Source organism: Brachionichthys hirsutus, chromosome 4, assembly GCF_040956055.1.
Source record: "Brachionichthys hirsutus isolate HB-005 chromosome 4, CSIRO-AGI_Bhir_v1, whole genome shotgun sequence".
In the NCBI taxonomy this organism is placed as follows: Eukaryota; Metazoa; Chordata; class Actinopteri; order Lophiiformes; family Brachionichthyidae; genus Brachionichthys; species Brachionichthys hirsutus.
In genome coordinates, this window is record NC_090900.1 from 8,438,361 (window position 1) to 8,457,815 (window position 19,455).

Here is a 19,455-nt window from a genome sequence, read left to right on the forward strand (position 1 = left end):
CTGGTCTGGTCTGTGAGCTAGACCGGGGTTTTCAGAAGAGTGCTTTGGATCCCTGGTTCTCGAACTCTGACCAAGCGTCGTTCAACTCCATGAAGATCATCTTAGCATAATGCTCGTAAGGCTTCCCTGTCGCCTACGGGAAGACGGAAATAAATTATTGTTAAACATGTATAGGAAGATGGAGAAATAAATAGAACAGATGAAAGTTTTTAAATCAAGGAACTTGATTTTATTCCTGCCCAAGTTAAAAGGAAGACCAGAATGGATTACTGCACCTTATCGGGGTGGACGATCAGCACGGCTTTCCTGTAGTACTTCTTCACCTGGTCGGGCGTCACCAGGTCAGCCATGCCGACGGGCTTCCAGCGGGTCTCCCCCTCCCACAGCACGGTGTTCAGCGTCGACAGCAGTGCTCGGATGTTTCGCTCTTTCCCTTCAATCCAATCCAAGATCTACAGCGAGCCGATAAAACAAACGCTTACTACTGTCAGCATGGATAACGGCACAAACGCCTAATTAATGAGGAAACACTCGAGAGCATCGACTACCGAAAGGTGCCGTGTTCGGCCTATCAAAGTGGCCCTCTGGCAAGTAACGGAAAGGACGAAGTGGATCACAAATTGGATTTATGAGTGAGCCAGACATTTATATATCCAGTGACAGAGCTTAAACACTTGCTGCTGCCTTACACAACTATCTGACCCAAAGGGACCTTAATGCAGATGATGATACCAGAACCAATGCACATTCACCTGAATTCCACGCCACAATCTGTTTTGGAAAGAGTTCCCCATTTGTCAATTTGGAACCAGTTCTTCACCTGTTCTTCACCTGCGCATTGATTACCTGTAGTTTCAGGGGATCTATTTCTTTCGTGATCTCCTGTCGCCTCATTTCAGCGATGGTCCTTGGTCCCTTCCTATCAGGCCTAGAAGCAAAACCCTGCGTTGACAGCAGGTCCTCAAAATCGTCCTCCTTGACCTTTGGCTTGCGGCCTGTGTTGCAACACAGACAGGTTATGGTTGGATATAAAAGGTTTGGGAATTAAAAAAAAAAGATGCAAGTAGACTGAACAAATATAAAATCCTTTGATTCTGTGAAAATAAAAATATTTCTTTCCTGAAGGCTTGCCCAAATATTTTTGCACTTGAGCCCTATAATGAAGTGTTACCAACTTACTGCTAATACTTATTCATGTTACTGTCTTCCATTTTATACAGCAGGTAGGAAGACATGTTGTTTACCAAATCCTGGTCCGCGAACTCCTCTATCCTCCCTCCCACCAATGACACTAGAGAAGTTGAGATTGTAGTTTGGTTTGGTGTTTGAAGACTGAGATGCTGAGGAGGCTTTGGGTGTCGGCCCAGATCCAGACTTGTGCATCCAAGGTTTGTTCTGGGCTGAGGCGGGTATTCCATACTGCCTGGACTGGGCTTGGGGCTTAGCAGTGGAGGAAGAAGACTTTGAGCCCAAAGAAGGCCCGGAGGATCCTGCAAGAAACGTGTAGAGGTGAAACTTACTTGAAATTCATTTATGAGTTAATAATTTAATAGAGTTATTAGATATTTCAATTAAAGGCAACATTACAGAAATATGATCTATGACCGGGACTCTTACCTGGTAAATTGGATCCTAGATTTCCTAGGTCGGCGAAAGGATCAAAGGTTTGAGACTTGGCCTTTGATATTGATGACAAACCAGAAGCTACAATCACAATAAAAGTGAGTTAGAAGGTTTCATAAAACCAAACTATCGTTTAATCAGTCGCAACCCCCCCCCCCACACACACACACACACACACACACACACACACACACACACACAGTTCCACCCCTACCTGCGTTTGTGTATTTGGGTTTACTGGTGGTGGCGCTCATGCCAGCAGTGGTGCCAGGCGCCCAGCTGTCCCAACCACCCAGCAGGTCTGGCTGGCTGGCTGATGATGTCATCTTAGGCGTATCATTCACGAGTTTATCTGTGACGACACCGAAAGACAGAGTATCACCGAATGGAATTTGGAATCACATTATTGAATTAGTGAAAGTTAAAGGCAATAGAAGAACAAAATGTGACATAATGTCAAAAAATATGGCTCATCAAGCGCTGGAAACAGTCAAGATGCTATAAGCTGCCATCATCTCTTCACAGGAGACATGATGAAGCAGCAGGTGAACGCTTAGGACACAAAGCACCGAGGTGTTAAACTCCAGGATGTATTTACTGAGGTTGAAAAGGCTTGTGTTGGAAGCAGGAGCGGGATTACTGTGAGCTGAACTGAACCCACTGGTGGCTGCACGGTCAGAACCCAACAATTCGCCAATCAGGTCTGGTCCAGAGGCTTGGCGAGATGAAGCCACACTCGAACCAACACCAGAACCAGACCCCATCCGAAAGGGATCAAAGAGGTCACCCATGGCTGCAACAGACCAACAGACATACAATAAGCATTAGATATAACTGGAAAGTATCTTTTTTTTTTATATAATCATGTATTAAAACTTCTATCCATACGTTTTGGATCTGCAGTCGCCCCACTGAAAAATAAGTCTTCCTGCAATGCTTCTGTCTGACCAGTAGGAGGTGCAAACAGATCATTGAGGAGGTCACTGTTGCTGGATGCAGCTTTCATTCCACCCTGGACACCTTGAGAAGGAACCGAGCTGTTTGTAGACTGAGACGGAGGTTTAGAATCAGAGTTCAACCCCAAGAGATCAGCGGTGTCACCGTCAGGAGATTCTTGACCAGCAGGTGGGGAGTTCTAGAACAGGGACACCAACAAAACGCAGAATTTAACAGAATGATCGAGGAGGAAACAAAAATATTCTGGCTGCAATATAAAATATATATGAATTGTATATTGCTGACATGATGATATAATGAACCATCCACGACTGTCCCAACCTGGAAGTCAGCATCACTGGGATCACGAGACAGTGGCTCCTCATTGGGGGCAGAATACGAGTAGGACTCTCCTTCTGATTGATCACTCAGGTCTTCCTGGTCATTCATAGATCTCCCTTGACTGTCTGATACTTCCTGGCTGCCTTGCACATCTACAAAAACAAGCAGTTGGTTAGATGAAATCTTACGCCATTTGATTATGCTTTAAATGGGTTAGTATGACATGTTGTTTTTCAAGCACAGAGAATGTTTAAAGGTTTGTCTTTGCGCATTAAGGCAGAAAACAAAATGAGAGTGCATCTACTCTAGACAACCAGGGAAAGATAACTGAAAGCTCTGGAAAATCTTGAGGCTGAAATATTAGAAACCAAGTTCCAAACCTTCCCAATCCAGTGTCTGGAAGAAGCTGTTGGAATTGTTATTGGCGCTGACAGGAGATTCTGGTTCTGGTTCTGGTTCTGGTTCTGCTACATTGGAGGCTTCTGGGGTCTCAGCAGACTGGGTAGATCCTGAGTCATAAAATGCTGAGGATCCTGGCTGTCGAGGCAGCTCTGGTTTACCTGTATAAAAATGTTGATGTTAAAATCTACATTTACCTACACAAAAAGGGGGATAAGTATTTATGAGAACGATGCCATCCAAAATCTGAACGACTGCAATCCCAGATCCTGATGCCAGCAAAGGAATGGCACTTACCAAATTTGCTGAGGATCTCCTGCTGTTCATCGCGAGAGGAGAAAAGGATTTTGGGGTTGAGGCCCTTGATTTGGAAAGCCTCCCAAGGAGGGGTCTTGGCACTGGGTCTGTCCCGGGGTTCCACTTCAATGTCCAAGTTGACTTGGAACAAATCAGGGTACTTCTCCTGGATGTCACAGGCGTCCAAGTCATACCTTGTAGGACAGATGGGAAAGCACTTATTGATGTAGAGTTCACTGAAATACACACGCAAATCTAAATTTGAATCCTCAAGTGCCATTGATCTTGTTTAATCATACGCATTTCTAAAAATTGTGTGCATACTTGGCAAATTTGACAGTGGTTGCATTTCTAGGGACAAATCCTGTATGGAACTGGATCTGAAACATCTTCATGGATGCCATCTAGAACAAAAAGCAACTCAATCAATTTACTTTCGTTCATAATCATTTTCTTCTATTCCAAAACTGAGGGTGTGTTTCATTTAAGCCTCTGTGTGTGTGTACCTTTGCCTGCAGGCGTCCTCCCAGTGTAGATCTTGCATGATAGATCACTACCAATACATCTCCTTGGACTGTCACATTAAGAGGAATCTCTGCTCTTCCATCCTCCATCCGGAAATCTCTGGAAAGAGTGAACATAAATAATTAATATATATATATATATTACTACATGAACTGTGGGAATGCCTGCTGGAACAACTTACTTCATCTTGTCATACTCCTGCGATGTGGTAAGAACTCTTTCATCTCCTACATAAACTTCACAGAACGGTCTGCAGCCACTGCGCTGCTTGTTGAACAGTGGAACGGGTGTCATGACAATGGAGTGAATTATTATGGGCTTGCTGTGCGGGATGATGGGCTCCTCTGCCATCATATCACACATATACTCTATATACCTATGGCAAAAAAAAAAGGAAAAAAAAGACAGGAACAAAAAATGAAATCACCATCATGTGTTTTTTGTTGAGGTTTCTATGACCAACATATTTTCTTATGACTCTGCGCATTTGTGCAGCAACACAATACTTAATTTATGTTATGACATCATTCCATCAAGAAAAAGAACTAAACCACAGCTGGTTTGTTTTGGGTATTTGCACATATTGTGATTCTGACAGCTTTGTTAATTTCAAAGCTCAAATAAATAATTATTCAGCTGAATTAATTATTAATAGTCTGTTGAGGATCTACTTTATGATTACAGGGTCAAATTTCCTTCTTTGCGTCTCTTCAATCCACTGTGACAGTCTACGCCACATACCTCTTGTGTGAGGGTGATATGCCGGGAGGGCAACGTTTCATTGAGAACATGTAGACAGCGGCCTCAGCTGTGGTGAAGAGTCGACAAAAACACAAGAAGGAGCAGACTGCCACCGCTGATGCTGCCCTGCCATCCTGTAGAAAGGAAGAAAGAAAACAGACGGTAATAAAAACGAATTGCTGCCATCTAAATATTCTTATCTACTTATGTCACATGGCCTCCTTGGAGAGCCCTATGCCAACTGCACATGGGTGAATAACTAAGTTAACAGTTCACATTGCTACCTAGTTAGTGACGCGGGGGTTACTCACCAGACAGTGTACTATACAGATGTTCCTCTGGTCCTGTTTGAGCCATAGATGCATGTTCTTACATACACTATAGAGGTTACGCAGGTTTGGGGCACGGCGAACCTGCCAATTGCACTCTGAAACCTAAATACACAAAAAAGAGATGCTTGAATACAACGAAATCCTCATAAAGCTGCACACCAGTAAAGTTACTTAAACAAGAGCAAATTCTGTAACAGAAATAACTTCAGGTACTGAGGATGAACAGGGCAGAGTGATGGAGAATGTGGAAAGGAAGTGAAGAATCGTGGGCAGGCAGGCTGGAACGGGCGGAGGAAAGTATCAGGTGTGCTCTGTGATAGGATAGCGACAGCGAGGAGGAAGGGAGAGGTCTACAAGACAGTGGTGAGGACAGCCATGATGGACGGCTTAGAGACTGGCTCGGAGGAAAAGACAGGAGGCGGAGCTAGAAGTGGAGGAGATGAAGATGCTGAGGTTCTCCTTGGGAGTGACCAGGTTGGATAGGATTAGAAATGAGACAATAAGAGGGACAGCGAAGGGTGGACGTTTTGGAGACAAGGTCAGAGAGGACAGACTTAGATGGTTTGGACATGTCCAGAGGAGAGACAGGGACTATATCGGTAGAAGGATGCTGAGGATGGGACTGCCAGGGAACAGGGCTAGAGGTCGACCCAGGAGAAGATACGTGGACGTAGTGAGGGAGGACATGAGAGCGGCTGGTGTTGGGGAGGACGATGCAAAGGACAGGGTGAAGAGGAGAACATTGATTTTCCATGGGGACCCTGACGGGAGAAGCCAAAAGTCCTGTAGTAGTATTGCAATTCTAACCAGAGTAAAAAACAGCAACACTGCTTGAGACGATAAACTATCCAGTCAGAGGAAACACCCACACACACCACACCCACACACACACACACAAACACACACACACACACACACACACACACACACACACATAGACACATAGACACGCACCCTGTTGTGGAATCGAGAAGGCCTGTATGATCGTTTGGAGAGGTTGTAGACAGCATAATGTCCAGCATGGCGTGAATCCAGGAACAGACGGACATCCTCAATGTTGTTCTTTATCGCCGACTCCACCCCTTCAGCTGGGAAGGACATGACTACAAACAAACAAAGATACAATGACGCGTGTAACAGCCTGGAATCAGGGGGATTTTCATCATGAAGACAGAAGAATATCCTTACCTGCTATTCTGGATGTGATGTATGAAATATCCAGATCCCCTTTAGCATAGCTGAAAGAGAAAATACACTTATAAGTGTGGTTACATAACAGTAAGGAAGGGCAAAAAGTGTTTCAGGCAATAAAACAAACTAAGCAGCTTGACTCAGGTGTGACACAAACGGATTCCAAAACAAGAGCACTTCATGTAACGACATATGAATGGTTCAAGTTTCAAGATGGAGAGGTTCCGCATCAATGCCTGAATGGAAACCTCTGCCTGAGCGACAACACCACACCAGAATGTCTATTGTGGGTAGACATACAATCATCTGATAAATATTCATATTACACTAAATCCCTGGTTTACCTGTGCCCTCAGCGTTTGATGCTGTACATCTGGAAAATTCATTATAGAGGAATAAAGAAATTGACGAGAACAAAGCATTGATTCCCAGTGCAAATTTTCATTTGCACAAAAAACTCTACATATGCTGATGACATTCAGTTATATGTTGTTAGGACAGAGATGTAATGCTGTTAGAGCAGAGGTGATTTGGTAAGCAGCGGAACGGAGAAAAAAGAAAACTTTCGATTACCTTCTGTAAAAATTGGTGAATTATTTGCCTGCTCTCTTGTATTTAGAGTTTTATAAAATCTTGCCTGATGCCTGCATGCGTTACTACTCAAATAGCTCTAATTTTCATGTTTGAGTTTCATATTTATTAAACTATTATCCAGACTATTTCCTGTACCATGCATTGAGTCTATATTTCACTTGTTATTTCATTCGCTGAGGTTATTTTCTAATCATTCGATCCTTCCGTTCACTCATGAAATTACAGGCATCAGTCCATTTACGTCACACTCTGCAATCACGCCAGTGAATTATTGAATGTGTGATGTCAGGAAACAGCAAGCTGTGATCACAGATGCAGCACAGCACATGGCCTTTTAGCGTTTTCTACAGGAGCACACAAACAGAGCGATGTATGAGTTGACGCACTTCCGACACCCATATTTACCTTGGGTTGCTAGGTGATGGACACATAGAGGGGCCATGAGGGATTGGGATAGAGAAAAGACAACAAAAAAATAAACAAAACGACCAAACGGAAGGAACCAATGATGGAACAACCCAAAAATATATAAAAACTTTAATGGACAAGGATGAGATCGGTGAAGTAGAAAATTGTCACAGAATCTATCTGTGAAATTGTGAGAATAAAAACAGATACCGGTAGTCACTCTGCAGAGTGAGCGATGGCTGCTATGTACCGGCTCGGGTGCTGACAAAACTACAAGGGAAGATAAACTGAAGTATAGTTTATCCATTTCAGCGTGGAAAACCGTGTTTCCGATAGCCAAGCAGTAAAATGTTCCTTTAAAACAAATCTGGGGCCAGGTGAAATGCTACATGAACGTGCAGATGTACAATTATGCTGATGCCTTACATTTGAAAAGCAGTATTGTTCAGAAAACTGTTAAGCCATTTTTGTGGCCAAAATAAAATGTTTATAATCAAGTGAAATCTTTAAGCACGGTAAATTTAAATTCTAAATATAGCAGATTTTGCCCATCTTCAAATTGAGAATAAAGGTTCACCAATGTGATGGTGGAGGTATTTAGATGCAACATGCTTCAATATATACAGCATAGAGTGCAAAATGTAAAATTAGTTTGAGTATTCAGAAAATTGCATCAGTTACAAACAAAAACATGAAAGAACAGAGCTAGCTGTCCTGCAATGATAATAAAGATTAACTGAAACATTGACAAAATACATTTTACATGAAAATAAATTACACTAATAATAAAAGTGGAACTAAATTACCTGGCTACTGACTGGATGACCTTGGAGGAAGTGTCTTTTATGTTGGTCAAGAAGCGCTCTGTCCCACCCCTCAGGATATCGAAGAGGCCACTGCCGGACTGATCGGGATCACACGTTCCTATAGATACAAAAACGATACAAACATCGTCACGGTTTTAGTGCTCAGTGAAGGAAAACAAAAACAAAACAGAGGCACTAAAAAGCTACTAAAACGTAGAATCTGCAGCTCTATGAAGTGGGAATGAAGAGTCGAAAATGGCCTCTTCATTGCATTCTCAACAGTATACAACTCTCAAAACCATTTAATGACATTAAATAGAGGCCAAACTGGGATGTTTGTTTAAACTTTGCATTGGATAAGATCCGTTTGTTGAATCGATGTTGGAGCTGATAATATGACATCACGCTAACTCGGCATCATTTATTGTTGCTGATGGACAGGAAGGCAGGAAGCATTCCTCAAGAACACCAGCTAACATATTCTGCCCTTGGACAGATGGCTAACTGGCTGTGCGGAAATCCTCTTAATGGATGTTGCACATCCATTGCACATGGCACGTCTGAATGTATGTGTGTGTGTGTGTGGTAGTTTGTCTGTAGGTAATGGAAAATGTCTCGTCTACTATGCCCATATAGAAAAAAGCTATAAATAAATAAGCAGGAATATTGTTCTTTTATAAAAAGGGCCAGCCATCAGAATTTGAACCAATATAATACAGGCTGTTTTCAGACTTTGCACACTTCACTTCCTCCTTCAACCATAGTGGTTTTTATTAAATCAGCAATAGTTGTGGCAACAGCTAACATACGACTTGTGGCTGAAACCTTTTCTTTTTTATTTCTGCGGGCAATCAATCGCTAGTGTTTCTGCTGCTTCCTGTTTTGAAAAAGACTGATTGTAAAATCAACTTAAAAACCACTAAGAATTGAACTTCCTTTCAGAGCCAATGAAACACATTGATACAAATGTAGAGTGCATTACATAGGCTATGTGTTCACCCCTCATGTGTATGCGAAGCAAAGATTAATGTGTTACAGAACCACATCCTGATAAGGACACATCCCTTGTAACAACAACAAGATAGTTATCCAAACGAACATTTACCTGCATTGTTGTGTGCGTTGTGGATCTGCATGGGCGGCTGGGCTCCACTGTTGCCAAAGCCTCCATTCTGCTCCAGCAGCTGCAGAGATTCATAGCCGTCATACACTGGGCGCCAACAGTAATATGCACTCAACATGGCAAAAGTCAGGTCAAAAAAAAACACCAACACCAAGCTGATGAAAAATATCTCTGCAAAATGCTGGAAAAAAGAAAACAACTTGCAGGACCGAAAACTGTTCAAAAGAAACATGAAAGAAAATCAGAAACCAAAGCGTGGAAAAAATGACAAAATCGCACCTAAAAGAAAAACATCCTTAAAAAAATGACTTCTCAACACTGAAATCCTGAGTGCTGAGCAACAGGTCTGTCTCGGCTCTCAAATGAATTTAGAATAAATTCCAAAAAGTACATTTAAACACAATTGCTATTGAATGAGCAAAATTAAAGCGACAACAATTTGAATGTATGTCTAAAATAATGCAGCCAGACGACCAGCGCATCTCGCTTCCCCTCCTGGAGGTCTGTACTAGTTCTCTCTGTGTTTCACTTCCATCTCTGCCCCCCCCTTCCTTATCTCACAAGTTCTCTTGCTGTTCTCTGCTCTGTCTCACAGTCTGCCTCTCCATATGTCTGTAGTGTGAAGCAGCAGAGAGGAGGATTACACGCCTTACGCCCAGTATGGAAGCCGCCTTCTTAACCCTAATCAGATCAGAGATAACCAAAGCTGCCCTCTCTCTGCACATATTTATCAGCTTCATTAGGAATGAGTTTGAGAAGAAATGGGTTTAAAAGAGAAAAACTCAAGCTCCCTTTTACCTTAAATTTCCCTCCAAAATATTTCAAACATTCAGATTTTAATCTGCGATAAAAACATTCAAGATAAATACACTGGCTCAGCTTCAAATCAGTCATGCCAGCATCAGACAGTTGTTGGAATAAATAATAATATCTGTAAGAGCCTTTGGATCTCTAAAATCAGCTTTATACACTATAAAACACAACAAAGCCGGAGGATTTGGAGATAAGAATCAGGATTTGTGTTAAGAATCATAAGAGGCTGTGGATGCTTAGTCGGTCATGGCCAAGCAGCGAAAAGCTTTTCTGTTCTAAAACCACGGCTAAATCTTAAATCGGACTGTGCTGAATTAGCCAGCTTGGGTGATAAATGGGAAACAAAATCCACCTTTAACACCACCAAAAGTAATGATTTACTACAGCGGCGTTATGCCAGCTGGGTAGACAGGAGCCTGGAGAGAGTACACAGACTCCATTGAGCCTGCAGCACTGTGAATAGAATAGAATAGAATAGAAAGCCTTTATTGTCTTTACATAGTGGATATACAAAGAGATTAGGGTGTGTTGGTGTGTGTGTGAGGGTGAGCAAGTATAACAACATCAGCCCACACACAGCGGAAGAAGCTCTGTGGTCGGCCTGTCAACAGCCTCTTCCCAGGCTGGCAGACGTCAATGATGGGCCCCCCTTGGGGCTCAGTCAACCAACTTCCTAACATGAAAACGCTTTATCAAAACTTAGGTTAAAGATAAGATGCGCTCATCACACACACAAAGTGAGATCCTCAAGGCAGGAGCCTCCTTTGAATGCAAAAAAGATTATTTTGCACCATATTAGTAGTAAGAATTTGCTGAAAACACAACATCCATTTACGTAATCCATAAACGAACTGCTATCGCTTTTGACAGTAAAAACGGCATCAGAAGAGCAGCACAGCATCGTAGAATGTGTAAAACATTGCATAGTTTTCTCCCCAGTCATGTATTTCTCAAAACGGACATTATTTTTAGATTAGCACAAACCGTGCAAAATAAAATCATGTGCTCGCTTACCTCTGTGATGGGAGACTTGGGGTTGACGTTACGCGCTGCTGCTATTTCCTGGAGTTGGTTGACCAACTCTGTGATGGACAGACGCTCCTCGGGGTTGATCTTTAACATGGAACCTGGACAGCAGCAGCATGAGGACAAGGAGAACGCCGAGTAGGAGGAGGACCGGGACACAGTGGAGAGACAAGGAAATGTTACAAATCCAATCGGGTGGTTTCTGATTAAAAGAGCTACAAACAACACGGAGACATGTATCCAGAATTATGGAAATCAATTAAATTAATGATTAATTAGTAACAAAGTATCATTATCCACATGCACAAAAGTTTAACACAACAAAAAATATATATATTTGAGAATAGTTGCTAAACGTTGCACCCAGAGGAAAAGTACAAAATCCTCCAGCAGGTGGCGGTGCTCAGCCTAACTGGGTAAGGTTTACCTGAGCCTTCCAGGTGAGGAGAGTAAAATAGAGCATTGGGTGACTAAACACACCGACACAAACAAGTGGGTACAGAGCAAAGATACGTACGTATGAGGTCCTGATAAACAGTGTATTTGGTGTCATTCTGAGGGATGGAGTATTTTCCATTTACGATCTGAAGCTTGGCCCCGTCCTCAAAAGGGTGTTGCTTAAAACACAACAGGTAAAGGATGCATCCAAGGGCCTAAACGGAAGAGAGGAGGTAATGTTAGACACGAACTTTGAAACCGCTTTACTGAATGTGAAGGAAACAAATCCCAAAATAGAAAGGATGAACTAATTTTCAATGATACTGTTGCAGAAATCTGTTTCTAATGTTTTTGCCACAATAATGCATAATTCTGCATATATGAGAGGAAATATAAGAAAATATATACAAGCGTTAAAATTGAGGAATTATAAGAATAGTGCATGATTTGTCGTTTTCCTTTTTAACACAGCGCTTAATCAAGAAGAAAAAAGCTGGTTAACTCGGCTTCACAAAGACACTGACGATTAGCTCGGCTGGAGCAATGATTCCAGAGATATTGATGAATAGAAGGTAAGAAAGGCAACATGTCTGACCCAGATGTCCTGTTTCTCATTGATGGGGAAGTTGGAGTAGAGATCGATCATCTCCGGGGTCCGGTAGGCCGGGGTCGTGTTCCTTGTGATCTACACATTAAGATAAAATCAAAAAATATCGGCTGGATAGTTTGGAAAATTTGGGACAAATTTTCATCTAAGTCGTCATTCTTCAGGGCACACTAAAAATTAGATTCTTTTTCATGACAAATCAGTGCGGGGACAACCTTTAAGAAACAAATGAACATGGGAATACAAAACACCTGCAGTTATAACATTTACAAATACAGAGGTCATCGGTGTCAGCGCTCCTGAGTGTCCATATGGTTCTAGTCTAATAGAATTAACCTGATTGAACAGCGCTTCCTGGACCTCTTGCTGTTAATTGAATCAATCAGTTCTGCTTCCTGCTCAGTATAATGACACCAGTACTGCTACGGACTCACTGCAAATCTGAATGTCACCCCCCAACCCCCCCTGCAAACTGAATAACCGATATTCATATTAAAATAAAATATTAATCTAATTACCGGTACTTCCCATCTTATTGGTCATTTCATTCTCCATTCTAAGAATGTACTAAAGTCATATATATGATATAATGTATTGTATTGTAGACAAAATCAGCGAGATGAAGAATCCAGTTAAACATTGTACCTTTTTGCAACAATATACAGCGGAACCTCGGCTCTTGAACACAATTCGTTGCATAATACTGTTTAAAAACCGATTTGTTCGAAAACCGAAGCTATATTTCCCATAAGAAATAATGGAAACTAGATTAATCCTTTCCGATTAGGAAGTCTTGCTGTAAATGCTTATTTACATGCCTACAGTTATATTAATGCGTATTTAAACAACATATAACATAAAATTGTAAATAATACAAAAAACAAAATAAAAGTAAATCTAATCCATTTACATACCGTTTTGGCTGCAGTGTCGGAAAGGGGGGGTGGGCTATTCCTTTGAAAGGGAGTTCCCCTCCATAAAATGACTGATTTTCTTCCTTCTCTTTCTCTATAGTTCAGTTTTCATAAGAAAAGTCGAAATCGTTGATTTCTCCGTACCGTACTGCGCAGCAAACACCATGTTGATATTTGCAGATTATTTCCCTCTTCAATGCAACAGTTGTTCTCACTACCTTCCTCTTTTCTTTGCCAGATGTTTTATTGCTGTCTTTTTTGGATCCATGACTAAGAGCTCAAAATAATAAATGGGAAAAAACACATACAAAAAGCAAAAAAACCTGCATATCCCAATATTGTTGTAAAAAATAATAAGTCAGTGTGATGAAAACAAAGAAATCAGATGAGTGTTAAACTGATGCTTGTGGTTGTGTGTACCTCATCTTCCACCATCGACCTCTTCTGTGCTGACCAGCTGTAGTCTGGGTAATGCGACACCGTGGTGGCGCTGCCAAAGTCACATAGCTTGATGGTGCCCTGGTTACTAATCAAGAGGTTCTCAATCTGCATCACATCAAGAGCACATTGGGTTAGCGTGCTAATTAGAATATACCGAGCGGTAACAACTACTAGTCAGAGTACTTTTAATCGTGTTTCAAACTGCAGTACCATGGATGCAGATTTGTGATTCCCCCAATGACCAAGCAACGACTCACCTTGAGGTCTCTGTGTGTGATTGGAGGTTTCTGTTTGTGCATGTGCTGAACAGCGCGGCACGTTTGATAAAGGATTTTCAATACAGTGTCACATGACAGGGGAGCCCTCAGCTCGACCCGCTTAATAAAGTCCACCAGCTGACCTGGGGGAGGAGACACACACAAAAAAAAGAAATTACAAAACAGTGTGGATGAAAGTCTTGACTTTGCTGACAAAATACTGAATGAAACCAGGTCTGTTGAAAAGAAAAAAAAGACAGCCTGTAAACAACCGAGGAAAGTTGCCAATAATAAACCATCGCTCAGGGGCCCATGCCAGTTAAACTTACCGAGAAATAAATTCACTGAAATTCAATCTAAGGCATGAGCAAGCAATGAGTCAGCGGCGAAGGTGGAAACCAGGAAATGGGGGACAAAGCACAAGCACAATGACCGTCTCCTCTTAGTGTGTTGAAATGCGTGCGCTCACCTTTACACAGCTCAGTGAGGATCAGGAACTCAGCTTGCCCGGTGTCCGACTCCTCCTTACTGATGGAGGCAGCAGAGCAGAACTGAACCACGTTGGGGTGACCGGATAGCTTTTTCTGGACAGCAGGCAGGTCAAGGAATGTACAGCTAAAACGTTGCGCGGTGACAGTCCTGACCTCTGGCGACAAAGTTGATAGAATTTACCGGCCACGCCGTTTCTGCTTGGTGGAATGAAACCCTTCACTGAGCTCTCATTTCAGAAGGTGTCGCTAACAACGTATGGCCGACCTACTCGTCCACGTCAATTCATTGCAGAACAAGACAAAAACAAAAGCTACTGTTATTTGACACCGTTATGTGCAGGAAGAGCAGGAAAAGACTGGAGGAATTTACTGGCGGCCCTTTTTCTGATTCATCAGCATTCGAGGAAGCAGTTCTAAAACATTGTTGTAATAGAACATAGCGGCTGCGTTTACGTCGACACATTTAATCGGATTAAAAGCCTGATCAGAATAAAAATGCTTCACGTACACACCCAAATCGGAATAGTCTGACCCCATAAAGATTTTATTCCGATCAAGAGGAGTAGTTTATACCGATTGACAATCCGATCAGGGCACATGAAAACACTTATTCCAAAGCTTCGGTACAAGCCGTCCTTCGTGCGCATGTCGGCGACATCAGATATACGCATTTCTGATATTCCCGGAAGCTCGTTGAAGCAGACCAAGCAAAAGACATGGCGGGAGCAAGACAGAACTGGTAAATATCTGAGACAAACACGTTGCCGGAGATATTAAAGGAGGAAAGCAACAGTGTAAATGGGAAATGACTGGAACGCCATGAAAGTACACCTCCAGTCATTCAAATACAGCAGGTGTTTCACCGCCCTGAAAACATTCCTCCTATTAGACACTTCCGGTGGAATGGCAAAACAAAGTGCACATGATCCAGATTGCATTATGGTGCAAGCATATTCTGTAGTCTCATTAAGTCAAGGGTCACAGCGCAACATGCATTTGTCACTGTTTTACGCTAGAGCAGAAGAAAACAAGTGTCCTCACGAGGGTCTGGAAATGATAAAGGATACCATGAAGCACACTTCCTGTATGATTTCCTTGCTCTTCTCTTCTTCATGTGACAGCAACCTCTAAAACAAAAGCGCGCACACACAGGCCGTTAGTTTGTTGCTGCTCTGTGATCAAGTCACTCAACTTTTCAATCAATATTACTATTTTTGTACATCAAAACAACCTTTGTGTAACAGTACGCTTTTCCTCTTTCTGTAGTCTACATTTGTGATTTGATTTGTTAAACAGCGTCTCATCCCATCTCTTGGTGTATAAAAAAAAAGCACCAGTCTTTGAATTTCAATTCTATTTTTTGAGGATTTCATGAGGTATGCTTAGGATCAAGCTTCAGCTTCCTCACAGATACCAAGATGTGTCCTTCTACGATTTGTTTCACATAACATCCCACATCTGGAGGGTTTCAGCTGCTAAAGCCGACTCTTCTTGTATAGTTTGGCCAGCCGCTTTAAAAAAGCACCGTCTTGGTCACTTCTGTTGCTAAAGTAAGTTTAGGAAGGTTGGCACAGTGTTTCAATATCTAAATGCTTTTCAGGGTGTTGAACAACTGACAGACTGCTGTGGCCAATAAATGCGTTTTGCCTTGAATGTAAAACACAATTCGCTACATTGGTGGCACAGAACTCTGGATCGTTGTGCTCATGAAAAATGCTTATTCTTATTCATATGATCGTTATAAAACTTTCATCTCACCTTGAGGGCATAGTCTTTACCACTGCTCATGTCCTGGGCTTCATATACAAATGCAAAGCCGCCTGAGAAACAAGTGCAGAAAGAACATTACTTGCATTGATTAAAACATGGATCCTGAAGCTGATACACACAGTTAATCTCAGACGTCCGGTCGGTGTGATTGCTGCTTTAAATTATTGCCATGTCTGATTTTTTTCTGGTGATATTCTTGACAAGAGTGAGACCTCTCTCATCTTTAGCTGACTTTGAACGTATTTAAGAGGGGAAATAGCAGCAGCACATCATGCATCCCGTCCTATTTCATGCAGGAAACTGAACTTGGGATGTTTGTGGATTTTAACGAAATGTTGTGTCGGGTTGGAACTTGGACAAAGAGTTAAAAGAGTTGACTGAGGTTGATTTGAGGACTATGAATCATGTTGCGATTCGTAAGCACTGAGATAACATTTCGTATTTGACTGAGATACAGATCCGGGAGAGTGGAGTGTGTATTTGGACGGAGGCGATGCACTTTATAGGTGCGATAATACAGATTCAGGTTCATTCAAATGGATTTCATTTGTCTGTGAAAGGTAAGGAGTTCTAGCTCGATGAGAAGTAAACATGACTACTGATGATAAACACACATTCAAGCGATGGGGGGATGTTTCCACGTTCAAAGAATTAGCTGGTAGTATTTCCATTTCGCATATGACAAAAGCAACATCATCAACATAGGACTCGTAAAATTCAGACCGACATTCCTCCAAAACGTTCGTCATCTTTTCTCTACAAATAAATGTAAGTGTTCATCGTTATCTTTATTATGGATTACTTTTGTAAACGATGCTGTTCAGGAGACAATGCTGTTGGTAGAGGCCTGTGCCCTCTCTGTGCTCGCTCTCCTGTAATCACAGCGATAACCCAAACCGTTCAGCCACACCCTGCATCGCACACTTAAACAGTCTGCAACCTGCAACAGTCTCATCTGCCAGCCGCATCCCAGAAGTTGGTTATTAAGACAAACTCAACACAAGCAACTTCTACAACCTTTGGGCCACTACTAATCCCTTTATGGTTACACCTTTTCACTAGCAATGCGGCTGAAAAAGCAACTCGGGATCCATGTTGAGGAGGAAGGAGGATCAACTTCGCCTTTAAAGACATCCTCCGATCTCTAGCAGGCCTGGACAGACTCTCCCCTACTGGATGCACGATTACTACAAATGCATAATTATACCAAAATGTATACATCCATACACCACCACCTATCGCTTCTGACATCTATTGAGCAAGACATAGTCCAAACAAGACCACCGGCAGGTTACCATAGTGATGGGTAAATCAGCAACCGGCATCACTTTGCATTGTGAAAACAAACTCGAGACTCGAGCTTCACCTACAGAAGCTGAGACTGGTCAGTCTTGTCTGCGCAGGTTCTCAGCCATCCAGGTCACGGTGAACCAGGAAGAGCAAAAAACGAAGCATCAACCGGACTTGTTCACGTTGGATGAGAGATGAAATGTCTTTCATCAAACTTGAACAAGTCCAGTTGATTCTTTGGTTTTGCTCTTCGTCACCGGTCTGTCTTGTTTAGTGGCTTTTTATTTATTTATTTACATTTTTGGGGACTTAAACATGCACCGCCCGATGATGGCACACCTCATGTCTGAAGTATGATGCAATAACCCACGTTTTTACCGAGTTCTGAATGTATCGAACTGACTTCAAACACTTGGACTAAAGAACGGACAGCTATCAAGTGAGAACATCCTTGACTGGGATTCTTTGTCATTTAGAGCGACATTTAAGTGCAATGATAGTAAGTTAGCCTTAAGACAGAACACCATTCATTGAGAGGCTCAAATGCTATGCTATAACGCCCACTTCATTCGCACTACCGGTAATTACTAACCCCGAGGACAGCACGCGTCAGGTCTTGCTCAGGTACACCGTTTATGCTCGAGTTAAATAAATACACACGTACATGAGGTAAAGCTCATCGCATCGACTTGATCTGAACAGAGGTCTCTGGCCGACTGTTTCTCCTGATCACGCAGCACTGTTCCCGAAAACCTGTTCAGTCAGGCAATCTACGATGACGAGGACAGAGCATGATGAGAACCTCCGGCTAATCGAGGATGACTGCTATTCTTCCTCAGTGCATTTCAATTCCTTAGAACAGGTTCACGTTTTTACCTGTGTGAATGTGAATGTGAATTGGGGGGGGGGGGGTACTGAAGTACTAACACTTAACCTTCGTATCAAAGAATACCACAAAGCTCTTCAGATATTTTACTTGGCTTTAATTGGTCTGAACAATCATCATCATCGATCAATAGTTTTTGTTCTCTTTCACTAAGAGGGTTGATAGCAACACTGACACCACCGATATGTCCGTTCCACGGCGGCGTGTTTTCCAGTCCTCTCTATGATGATCCCTCCATTTAAACACGTTCTGGCATCGAACGAGAAGTTGGTCGGTAGCTAAAAACGCAGGTTTGCATGCATTTCACGGCGACGGTGTCACAACAACAGGGGTGGAAAGTTAGTTAAACCGGAACATATGGAAAATGCATTGATGCTTCTTAGACGCAGCGGGAAATCACTTATCAGCCGGCGTTAACTTTGTGATATATTTTGTTTTGTAGTTGCAACATTCCTGTCATTGAATTCTAGTTGAAGCATATCACTAATGCTAACCCGTTAGCACGTTCATCCTGATAGCGAGCCTAACCGCGCAATTATCAATTCCTCTCAAAATGTCGATTTAGCTCACCTTCAGCGATAACCCTCTTGATCCTCAGTTTCATGTCACCGAGCTCAACGACCTGTCCGACGAAGTCATTCTGGTCCCGGCTGGCCGCCCCGGACGAACCGGGCCCGGCTAGGAAATCCAATGCCGACTGGAAGAGGGACATTTTAAACTGCGCTCTGCTGGAGACTTCCCCGAGGCCGGCTCCCCGCCTAACTCACAGCCGGCTCGGCAGAAAGAAAGAAAAGTAGACTTTATGTCCCTGTACTCTGTTAAACGGGCCTGAATCAGGTGATACTGCCTTAAACTGAGAGAAACAGCCTCTTCCTGCTGCTAGCCTGACGAGGCCGCCACCACAGTCTATGGCTGCTTCCGTGAAGGGTCGTGACGTCACGACGTGTTTCAGTCACATGACGCAAAACAAATACAAAACAAAAAAAAAACGCTGCATTTATGTCGGTAAGTGGCACCGTGTTCCCCGGAACTAAAATCGATATCTAGGTATTCTAGTGATAGGTATTATGATATTAGGTAATATGAAAAAGTTTGATTTGTATTCGCGTTGAAAATATTTATCGAATAAATATATAAAACCCAAGTACAAGACAATTTAGGTGAAAAAATATTATATTGTTGTTGTTAAATGATGTTTGGCCATT

At 42.4% G+C, this 19,455-nt stretch overlaps 1 protein-coding gene across 1 annotated transcript; it reads right to left on the reverse strand.

The window, feature by feature from the left end:
- Nucleotides 1–10: 10 nt before the first annotated feature.
- On the reverse strand, nt 11–18,962 carry gak (cyclin G associated kinase). The gene is made up of 30 exons (XM_068760694.1): nt 18,821–18,962; nt 16,063–16,124; nt 15,372–15,431; nt 14,283–14,397; nt 13,814–13,956; nt 13,536–13,661; nt 12,190–12,279; nt 11,674–11,809; nt 11,145–11,257; nt 9,300–9,378; nt 8,195–8,312; nt 7,386–7,394; nt 6,384–6,433; nt 6,150–6,298; nt 5,175–5,297; nt 4,864–4,997; nt 4,304–4,498; nt 4,104–4,221; nt 3,922–4,001; nt 3,598–3,791; nt 3,282–3,461; nt 2,902–3,053; nt 2,512–2,758; nt 2,222–2,416; nt 1,838–1,975; nt 1,606–1,704; nt 1,245–1,490; nt 847–995; nt 276–452; nt 11–133 (listed from the first exon to the last, which is right to left on the reverse strand). Exons 1-30 carry the CDS (start codon nt 18,960–18,962, stop codon nt 32–34), a joined length of 3,921 nt encoding a protein of 1,306 aa, XP_068616795.1. The 3' UTR covers nt 11–31.
- Nucleotides 18,963–19,455: the final 493 nt, after the last annotated feature.

Bases quoted from the DNA above. Each gene is read 5' to 3' on its own strand.
- gak (XM_068760694.1), bottom strand. From the start codon at position 18,962: ATGTCCCTCTTCCAGTCGGCATTGGATTTCCTAGCCGGGCCCGGTTCG. The intron at 4,002-4,103 runs GTACACACACAC...TTTTTGTTCTAG, and splicing joins GAGGACGCCTGCAGGCAAAG to ATGGCATCCATGAAGATGTT. The intron at 453-846 runs GTAATCAATGCG...GGCTCGCTGTAG, and splicing joins TAGATCCCCTGAAACTACAG to ATCTTGGATTGGATTGAAGG.